The sequence below is a fragment of the Triticum dicoccoides genome, chromosome 4A, assembly GCF_002162155.2.
Source record: "Triticum dicoccoides isolate Atlit2015 ecotype Zavitan chromosome 4A, WEW_v2.0, whole genome shotgun sequence".
In the NCBI taxonomy this organism is placed as follows: domain Eukaryota; kingdom Viridiplantae; phylum Streptophyta; class Magnoliopsida; order Poales; family Poaceae; genus Triticum; species Triticum dicoccoides.
In genome coordinates this window covers 143,375,490-143,386,740 of record NC_041386.1, presented here as the reverse complement: position 1 = coordinate 143,386,740, position 11,251 = coordinate 143,375,490, and the positions used below count along the sequence as shown (strand labels likewise).

Genomic DNA, 11,251 nt, shown 5'->3' with positions numbered 1-11,251 from the left:
CGCCTCCGTCCGCCTACTACCGCTAGCACCGCCCACTGCCCGCGACCCCGCCAACGCCGCATCCGTCGATTGCCCGCTGCGACCGCGCTGCCACCGCTGCACTAGCGCCTCATGCCCGTTGTTGCGCGCCCTTGCTGCTTCGCTGTTGCAGCCCCGCGAGCGCTCGCCGTTGCACGCCGCACGCGCCTTCCCTCGCCGCCGGTGCCCTGCTATGCCAGTCGGGTCCGCCGCTGTCCCGGTGAGCCGCCTTGCGCACACCGCCGCCCCGGCCATGGCTTCTGCTGCGTGCCCGCCGGCGCCCCTGTGCCCGTGCGAGGCCAGCCAGAGAGGCCGGACGTGTCCCTGCCTAGTGGGGCCGGCCCTGCTTAATTAGGGGGCCTAATCCCCTGATTAGTGCTAATCCTCCTAATTAAATTATTTTAATTATTTTAACCCCCCAGGTGACAATGACATGTGGTCCCCTAGTTTAAAGATAATTCAGACTAAGTAATCTACACCTAGAGTCAATGACATGTGGGCCCTTTGACTCTGTTGACTGGTCAACGTTGACCCAGTCAACGCTGACTGTACCTGCTGACTGTGACCCCTAGGCCCCACTATCATCCTCTGTGTACACTTCTGTGTGCATAGAGCTGGGTACCCGTAGCAATTTATTATTAATTTTTGAATTAGTAATAATTTCAGAATATTGTTTTTATCTTTGAAAAATCGTATAAAATAATCCGTAACTCAGATGAAAAAGTTTTATACATGAAAGTTGCTCAGAAAAACGAGACGAATCTGCATACGCTCTCCGTTCATCCACCACACGTCCCTATCATAGCGAACATGCAACCTTCCCCCTCCGGTTCATTTGTCCAAAAATGCCAAACTTCGGGAAAACTTTCCCGCATGTTTCCCCCTTTCACCAGTATCGCGTAGTACTGCGTTAGAATACCCTAGATTTGCCTATTGCCATGTCATGCATTTGTGTGCTTTGTATTTACTGTTTCTTTCCCCTCTTCTCTTCGGTAGACCCCGAGACTGATGCTGCCCCTGTGATCGACTACTTCTACGACGACACTTCTTCCTTTTCAGCCGAGCAACCAGGTAAGCAAACCCCCATTGAGCATTCTGATATCGCCCATTTCTTTCCCTCTCATGCTTGCATTAGAACTGCTACTGCTTTATGTATGATCCTACTCTGATGCATAGCCTGTTTTTGTTACCTGCTTTCATACCTTATCTACTTATCCTAAACTGCTTAGTATAGGTTGGTTAGAGATCCATCAGTGACCCCACCTTGTCCCAGTTGCCTCGCTTTATGTTCGATGATTCGATCAACGTGATCAACGTCCAGGCCCTGACACCGCACATCACCCCCCTAGTTGTACGGCTCTACAGAGTTACCATCAAGTGCTGAGGGTGGAACATCTTCCATCACTCCTGATGAGATCTCTGTAGTGTAGCTATACGGTCGAGGTCATCGAGGGTGATTTCCTCCTTAACCACTTCTGTTACGGCTCCGTTGTGCAACCCCTCAAGTGTGAACCTTGAGGGTGGATCCTCTTACGTTCACCTTGATGATATCATCGAGTGGAATTCACTGGGGGTGATTCCTCGGGTTTTCCCCTTGGTGTTAGACACACAGTTACTATGGTTACTATGACTTTACACTGAACCATGTTACTAAAGACGGGTCGGCCCTGAGGGGTACCCGCGCGAGCTTAATAGCGAGTGATGTGGAGTCGGGTTGACCTAGAAGGTGCCCGCGAGATAGTTACGAGGCGTGGCAGGGAATTCTTAGCCCTTGCCGCAAGTACTCGAGACGGGGCGACGGGGTCACAACGATAATGGGTCTCTGCTCGTTACCGCGTGCTCCTAATCCACTACGATTTGGATATTTGATCCGAGGGGCCTCTGGCCTGATAGCACTAACCATCACGTGGGCATAGTATGGGTGTTCTGCATCATATGCATCAACCGAAGCTTAATAGACGTCAGCGACTAAGCGGCGCGCACCGGGTTGGACTGGTAAGCACCTGCATTTTTGAAGGAGGTAGCTAGGTCTGCTCACCGGCCGCCCACGCAACATGCAGGAGTTCCCGGGGCGATGGCCCAAGACCCCTGGGGGCATAGGTTTAGTCCGGCGTGCTTGACCTCTCTATTAAGCCTAGGTCGGGTAGTGGCGTATTGTTTGGCTGAGGCCGGGCATAACCCAGGAAAGTGTGTCCGGCCGGAGTTAATCGAGCGTGGCGGGTAAGTTGGTGCACCCCTGCAGGGAAGAAAACATCTATCGATAGCCTGTCTTACGGTAACGGACACTTGGAGTTGTATCCCGATCGATACAATTAGAACTGGATACTTGAGGTGATAACTGGATAATATGGCTCTGGGATTGCTTTCTCGCAGGGAGTCGAGAAAGGATCTCTGGCCGAGGTTGATAACACTACTACTACTTCACATTATGTTGATCTGTACTCTTCTATATGCTTGAAGATGCTAGTCTTCGATAGGTTAGGCTTTCCCCTTCTCTTCTGGCATTCTGCAGTTTAGTCTACAGATACAACCCATTCGTTTGATACAGATGCATACTTAGTTTAGATCTGATGTAAGTCTTGCGAGTACTTTGGATGAGTACTCACGGTTGCTTTGCTACCTCTTTTTCCTCCATACCCGATTGTTGCGACCAGATGACGGATCCCAGGAGCCAGACGACACCACTGATGATTACTACTACCCCGAGGGCGCCTATTACTACAAGACGGTCGCTGGCGACCTGGAGTAGTTAGGAGAATTCTAGGCAGGGGGCCTTGCCTTTTCGATCATTGTTGCTTTTGTGCTAGCCTTCTTAAGGCAGACTTGTTTAACTTATGTCTGTACTTAGATATTGTTGCTTCCACTGACTCTTGTGTATTCGAGCTGATGTATTCGAGCCCTCGAGGCCCCTGGCTTGTAATATAAAGCTTGTATTATTTTAATTTGTGTCTAGAGTTGTGTTGTGATATCTTCTCATGAGTCCCTAATCTTGATCGTACACATTTGCGTGTATGATTAGTGTATGGTCAAATCGAGGGTGTCACAATTTGGTATCAGAGCCGACTGCCTATAGGAACCCCCTTCCACACTCCTTGACCGAAGTTGAGTCTAGTCGATGGAAACTGTTTTACTAACATGGTTGTGTGGCTTACGGTCCCACGTCGCCATATGGGTGGTATTAGGATATTTTACTCCTCGTCTATAATCTGGGACTCTGATCTCTCTTCTATTCGGGTTAAATGGTTTTGCTAACTCTAACTCTAGGTTATCGTAAATACTTTCACCCGGAGAGCACCTTATTACCGATGATCGTCTGTTGCACTAGAAGATTTCGAGGATACTCTATGATGTTCTCTCGAGACTTTGTGCCATTGCTTTTGCAATTCCCATCCATCGATAAACCTCTATGGATAACCACGTACACTTGCATTCATACAATCATTCCCCGTTGATCTTGTTATTATAAGATACCTCGAAATTCTCTCTATTGTTTCGAGAATAATTTGTGCCTACTGCCTTGCAGTTCTTTGCCACCCGAATACCCGTACAAATAATTCCTCACACTTATCGAGGATTCGTTCATCCCCAGTTGATCATGTGTTTCACAAAAATTCTTTGAAATGCTATTCGGTCTTCCGAAAATCCTGAGCAGCCTATTGCTCTTGAAATTCTTGCTTGCTTGCATTATGATTAATCCCATAAGTCTCGTAATATTATTGGCATCCCTTGTCATTATCATTTTTGAGTTCATTGATTCAAAATGTCGCGAATGCTCGCAATCCTCAATCAGATCCTAGAATTCATCCTTCCGGCTCAGATTTTAAGCATGAGCTAGATCTCGACCAACCAAATTGCCATCGATTGTACCCCTAAGTCTATTCAAATTGTCCATCCCTAATCAGAGCATTGCTTCTGATTCCTTGTCTTGGAATTCATAATTCCTTTGCATCTGAGCTTTGAGTTAGTTAGTTGTTTCTATAATCCAATGCCTTTGCATTCCTTCTTCCTCTAAATGAGTACCGATACTCACATCAGCCCTGTTGTGGACCGCCAGACCCATTATCGGGTTATTATCCGACAATTTCCTTCACATCCAAAATTCTTGTGAGTTCTTTCCATGATACATAATGCATTTGGTAAATTGTATCCTCTACTTTTGTCAACCATGCTCTGCTTTTGAGGCTATGTTATTTACTCCTGAAGTTTGTGGTATATGTTTCTATGATGCCCCGATGGGTTGAACCTATGCCTTCTTTAATCCGTGTGAATCCGAAAGATTTCACGGGTCAAATTATCTGGTATTGCACCAGGTAAAACTTTCAACAACTAATGTCATTTTCGAAAAGCAAGAGGTGAATGGAAGGTTATACATTGAAGAAGTGGGAGTCGACCTTGAACTTGTGTTCATGCCCATGGACACGATGTAGATCCTATCATGGAAGCTTCTTGTAATAACAACTATTTCCTTGATATAATATCATCTCGTATCTGTGAATTGATCCTTTGCAATTGTGGTTCCGACCATATGTTCTTCTTTGTTCCCATTTCTCGGGCAAGTTTAAGCACTTGTCTTCTATGGATCAATACACTAGTCCAACCTTTACTTTGATCTTTCATCGAGTACTACACCCTGGTATCTCGAGATTATCACATAACTGCATAACTTCTTATGAGTTCTCCATCTAGTACTACATTCTCACTAATTCCAATTTTTCACAGGCTCTGAGTCTTTAAACACTCAAGGACACCGATAACTTAATCAAGTCCGCATCGCGATTAAACAACTATTAGTAATCTTCTTTACTGACGAGCTTGTACTCGATCACGTCATTTCTAGCATGATCGGCTATATCAGTATCGTGTTGATTTTAACTGTGCTACCTGGTCCTCATTCCCGGAGCATGATTTTTGATGATGAGCTAAGCTTACGTCGATTTTCCTCATCATATCGTTTCGCCTTGAACGGTGAGCTTGGTTTCGAGTTTGTGCCGTACCCTTGGTTCCAATAACCTTTCGCTTCACCATTCCTTTGACTTGATATCATCGCCGATCGATTACATCTTGTAATCTCTCGACAAATGTGTCGTGATCATCATCAACATTCTGAGCTCTTCCAGGATATCAATTGAATTCATTATGAGAAATACAATCATTGCCCCTCGATGATTTGTGTTATCATCGACAACATTCTTGTCTTTTCCCCAACACAAACTTGTTCATATAATTTTGGAATTACATCCTTTTTGATATGTCGATGGATTGCAGCTGAACCCATCGGCCACATCCCCATCTATAAATTTCATGAGTTGTTCTAGAAATTCCCAATGGATCCGTTGTGAATCCAAGGTCCGACCTTTACCCGATGGCCATGTCAATGATATCCCGAAGCATGATTGTGGTACTCAAACATCAACAAGAACATTGGAAGCATAATGCCAAATGTTTCTTGATCAATTATCCAAACACCATTGTACGGGTAACATCAAGAATTCCCTCGCCCCTTTACCTAATTGGTTATCTACTTACTATCCTATCATGGATATCATCCTCTGCTTGTCCTTGGGAAGGATATACTCCTGATAATTGTGTTTAACCACATTTTCCTTTCCATTATTCTGATTAATATACTAATCATATTTTCCTTTCCATTCTTTTGTTTAACCTTTCCGGTAAACTAACTTATCTAAGTAGAGATAATTTCCTACTTATGTAAACACCTCGGTGTACAATTTGTCAGTAAGACCCTGTTATTATTGTTGTTGACGTTCTGGTAACCACCGATGGATGAGAACTTTGCCTATTGGTCCACCTCGTCTCAACAAGCAGGAAAATGGTTCTCTTCGTCCCTCGCCCTGGGTACTAACGTTGTTGCCAACATAACTGACAGGCTATCCTCTGACATGCCTTGCTACCATGACCGTGCAATATGTCAGCGTCCTTCCTACTTTTGAACCACATGGTGGGCCCATAACCCACAGTTCCACATGATCGAAACCTGACTCTCCTGTACAACCTTGATTCTGAAATATTCTTTGCACTTGGCTTCGTATGTAAATCACGTGCTAACTTCCTCACCATGATTCATTCCGGTATCAGAGGCGACATTATGCCTCATTGCCTACCTGGTTGAAACTTGTTGAATCTCCGTTTAGCACTCTCGACACGTCCTGGTGCTTCTAAAATCTCCTTCCTTGAGATAACTACCGGATGCTGATCCTTTCAGACATTCGTCCTTATAGCTTCCCCCTTACTCCACCTCTTAAATCTTGGGACGAGATTTCTTGTAGTGGAGGAGATTTGTAACGCCCGGACAATCAAGCTACAGTAATCCCCTAATAATGATGCCAAGTCATCACTGTTACTGTTGCTAATCTCACTTTGATTCAAAACCAATTCAAATTCAATTTTAAAATAAAGTCAAATAAATTATTTCTCCAAACAGTAAAACAAAAATGTTCGGTGGGTTGCAAATATTCCCTAACTAAATGTCATGAGTGATTCAACATCATTTGAGATAGCTACTTTCCCCTAGGAATTAAAGCAGTTCCAAATCAGCATTTTTAAATGCTTTTCCATTTGTGAAAAATCCAAATCAATTCAAACTCCTCCCAAACTTTTTGTGGCAGTTGCCAAATATTGTAATATATTTATTTGGCCAAGTCCCACATTTTACAGAACCACTTTTGGCAGCTCAAATATTGCAAAGCATTTTCTATAAAAAGAAAAGAGCATTAGAAATAAAAGAAAAAGAAAAAGGGGAAACGAGAGATAGGCCCCCTGCCCCCATGGGCCTCGGCCCACCCGGCCAGGCCCAACCCATCTTCTCCCCGGTCGTCTTCTTCTGTTCACCACCGCACCCGAACATGAGCTTGCTTCCGTCGAAACGACTCGCCGGCGCCGTCCCGGAGGGGATAAGGCCCCGATGCCTCGGGCTTCCCCGTCTCCCCTCCCCACTTGCCTCCTTGCCTCCCAGATCCACCCCGCTCTCCTTCTGGCCTCTCTTCCCCCATGTCGCTCGACGTCGTCGTTGCCTTGTCGTCGTCATCACCGTGGCCTCCAGCTGCCCCGCACCGCCCCATCATGTCCCGGGGAACCTCCATCGTCGCCTACACCTTCTACAACACCGAGTCAATGTCGGGGAGCCCTACAACAACGGGATCGAGGTCGTCTTCAACTTCGGTGCCGCCACCGCCCGCCGTTTGATCTGCGCCGCCCCGAGTTCCTTCGGCTTCCTCGAGTCCTCTCGAGCTTCACAGTGAGCTGCCGTGTCCGTTCCCCCTGTTCCCCCTTGTTTCCATTGCCGTAGCATCGCCTATGTCCTTTTATCGCCATGCTCGGAGTTCTGCTCCACGCGCGCCTTGGCCGCGCTCGCCTCGAGCCAATGGCGCTCCGCCCCCCGCACCCTCTGGTCGCTGGCCGCGCCGTGCTTGCCGTGGTCGCGCACCGTGCTGGCCTGCTGCCGCTAGTTGCTGTTGCCGCGACTTCCTGTAATTGCAGTCGATGTTGCTACTGCCCGCTGCTTCCGCCATGCCCTGGCGTCGCCCCTGCCTCTGTCCGCCGCCTTCATCTGCCTACTGCCGCTAGCACCGCCCACTGCCCGCGCCCGCCGTGACCCCGCCAACGCTGCATCCATCGCTTTCCTGCTGCGACCGCGCCGCCGCCGCTGCAGCAGCGCCTCGTGCCCGTTGCTGCACGCCCTTGCTGCTTCGTTGTTGCAGCCCCGCAAGCGCTCGCCATTGCCCACCGCGCGCGCCTTCCCTGGCCGCCGGCGCCCCGCGTGATAGCACTAACCATCACGTGGGCATAGTATGGGTGTGCTGCGTCGTATGCATCAGCCGAAGCTTAATAGATGTTAGCGACGGAGTGGTGCGCGCCGGGTTGGACTGGTAATCACCTGCCTTTTTGAAGGAGGTAGCTAGGTCTGCTCACCGGCCGCCCACGCAATGTGCGGGAGTTCCCGGGGCGATGGACCAAGACCCCTGGGGGCATAGGTTTAGTCCGGCGTGCTTGACCTCTCTATTAAGCCTAGGTCGGGTAGCGGCGTATTATTTGGCCGAGGCCGAGCATGACCCAGGAAAGTGTGTCCGACCGAAGTTAATCGAGCCTGGTGGGTAAGTTGGTGCACCGCTGCAGGGAACAAAACATCTATCGATAGCCTGTCCTACGGTAACGGACACTTGGAGTTGTATCCCGATCAATACAATTAGAACTGGATACTTGAGGTGATAACTGGATAGTATGGCTCTGGGATTGCTTTCTCACAGGGAGTCGAGAAAGGATCTCTGGCCGAGGTTGGCAACACTACTACTACTTCACATTATGTTGATCTGTACTCTTCTATATGCTTGAAGATGTTTGTCTTCGATAGGTTAGGCTTTCCCCTTCTCTTCTGACATTCTGCAGTTTAGTCCACAGATACAACCCATTCATTTGATACAGATGCATACTTAGTTTAGATCTAATGTAAGTCTTGCGAGTACTTTGGATGAGTACTCACGGTTGCTTTGCTACCTCTTTTCCCACCATACCCGATTGTTGCGACCAGATGACAGATCCCAGGAGCCAGACAACACCACTGATGATTAATACTACCCCGAGGGTGCCTATTACTACAAGACGATCGCTGGCGACCTGGAGTAGTTAGGAGAATCCCAGGCAGGAGGCCTTGCCTTTTCGATCGTTGTTGCTTTTGTGCTAGCCTTCTTAAGGCAGACTTGTTTAACTTATGTCTGTACTTAGATATTGTTGCTTCCGCTGACTCTTGTGTATTCAAGCCGATGTATTCAAGCCCTCGAGGCCCCTGGCTTGTAATATAAAGCTTGTATTATTTTAATTTGTGTCTAGAGTTGTGTTGTGATATCTTCCCATGAGTCCCTGATCTTGATCGTACACATTTGCGTGTATGATTAGTGTATAGTCAAATCAGGGGTGTCACAACCCCCCTGGGGCGCGCCCCCTATCTCATGGGCTCCCTGAGGCTCCACCGACCTCAACTCCAACTCTATATATTCATGTTCAGGGAGAAAAAAACAGAGGGAAGGATTCATCGCGTTTTACGATACGGAGCCGCCGCCAAGCCCTAATCTCTCTCGGGAGGGCTGATCTGGAGTCCGTTCGGGGCTCCGGAGAGGGGAATCTGCCGCCATCGTCATTATCAACCTTCCTCCATCACCAATTTCATGATGCTCACCATCGTGCGTGAGTAATTCCATCATAGGCTTGCTGGACGGTGATGGGTTGGATGAGATTTATCATGTAATCGAGTTAGTTTTGTTAGGGTTTGATCCCTAGTATCCATTATGTTCTGAGATTGATGTTGCTATGATTTTGCTATGCTTAATGCTTGTCACTAGGGCCCGAGTGCCATGATTTCAGATCTAAACCTATTATGTTTCCATGAATATATGTGAGTTCTTGATCCTATTTTGCAAGTCAATAGTCACCTACTATGTGTTATGATCCGGTAACCCCGAAGTGACAATAGTCGGGACCACTCCCGGTGATGACTATAGTTTGAGGAGTTCATGTACTCACTAAGTGTTAATGCTTTGGTCTGGTACTCTATTAAAAGGAGGCCTTAATATCCCTTAGTTTCCATTAGGACCCCGCTGCCACGGGAGGGGAGGACAAAAGATGTCATGCAAGTTCTTTTCCATAAGCACGTATGACTATATTCAGAATACATGCCTACATTACATTGACGAACTGGAGCTAGTTCTGTGTCACCCTATGTTATAACTGTTGCATGAGGAATTGCATCCGACATAATTATCCATCACTGACACATTGCCTAGGAGCTTTTCACATATTGATCTTTGCTTAGTTACTTTTCTGTTGCCACTGTTACAATCACTACAAAACCAATACTGTTACTTTTGCCACCATTACCGTTACTTCCATATTACTTTGCTACTAAATACTTTGCTACAGATATTAAGTCTTTCAGGTGTGGTTGAATTGACAACTCAACTGTTAATACTTGACAATATTCTTTGGCTCCCCTTGTGTCGAATCAATAAATTTGGGTTGAATACTCTACCCTCGAAAACTGTTGCGATCCTCGATACTTGTGGGTTATCATGAATAAACCAACTAGCATCACCTACAAGGAGTAATCAACACTACGTGCAACCCACAGGTACCAATCTGAGGTTTTGAGACAAAGATCGGATATAAGAGATGAACTAGGGTTTGAGAGGAGATGGTGTTGGTGAAGATGTTGATGGAGATTGACCCCCTCACGATGAGAGGATCGATGGTGATGACGATGGTGACAATTTCCCCCTCCCGGAGAGATGTTTCCCCGGCAGAACAGCTCTGCCGGAGCCCTAGATTGGTTCCGCCAAGGTTCCGCCTCGTGACGGCGACGCTTCGTCCCGAAAGCTTCCTTCTGATTTTTAGGGCAAAATACACCTTATACCAGAAGATGGGCATCGACGGCCTGCCAGGTGGCCCACGAGGCAGGGGGCGCGCCCCCACCCATGTGGATGGTGGGTGGCCCCCCTTTGGTGCTTTCTTTGCCCAATATTTTTTATCTATTCCAAAACTGACTCTCGTGGAGTTTCAGGACCTTTGGGGTTGTGCAGAATAGGTCTCTAATATTTGCTCCTTTTCCAGCCCAGAATTCCAGCTGCCGGCATTCTCCCTCTTCATGTAAACCTTGTAAAATAAGAGAGAAAAGGCATAAGTATTATGACATAATGTGTAATAACATCCCATAATGCAATAAATATCGATATAAAAGCATGATGCAAAATGGACGTATCAACTCCCCCAAGCTTAGACCTTGCTTGTCCTCAAGCGAAAGCCGAAATCAAAAAATATGTCCACATGTTTAGAGATAGAGGTGTCGATAAAATAAAAATATGGACATGAGGGCATCATGATCATTCTTAGAATAGCAATATATATATATATATATAGTAGCACTATTCTAATCCCAGGATCAGAATAGTTATTCGGATCACGGCGCGCCTTATAGGCGCGATGAGGTGTTCCCGGACTCCGGAGAAACAAAATGAAAAAACACGGACTGCCCACACCTCCCCATCCCCCGATCCAATCGCTGTCGTGACCCACCCCCGCCCCAACCCCCCACCCCCGCGCCTCGATGCGACACCGCCCGACCTACCGGAATCCCCGCCGCCGCGCCACCTCCCGGACACCCCTGCTGCCCCTGCCCAACCCATCCCACCCACCTCCCACACCACCCACCCGAACCGGTGACACCGCC

At 47.4% G+C, this 11,251-nt stretch overlaps 1 protein-coding gene across 2 annotated transcripts in view; it reads left to right on the top strand.

Annotated features, from left to right (window-relative positions):
- The window catches only part of LOC119288790, a 3,830-nt gene extending 961 nt beyond the window's left edge, over nucleotides 1–2,869 (top strand). For both annotated transcript variants that reach the window (XM_037568328.1, XM_037568327.1), the window contains exons 2-3: nucleotides 1,015–1,089; nucleotides 2,673–2,869. In XM_037568328.1, the coding sequence (XP_037424225.1) occupies nucleotides 1,015–1,089; nucleotides 2,673–2,767 (170 nt within the window). In that variant the 3' untranslated portion in view covers nucleotides 2,768–2,869. The remainder of the gene's footprint in view (nucleotides 1–1,014; nucleotides 1,090–2,672) is intronic.
- Nucleotides 2,870–11,251: the final 8,382 nt, after the last annotated feature.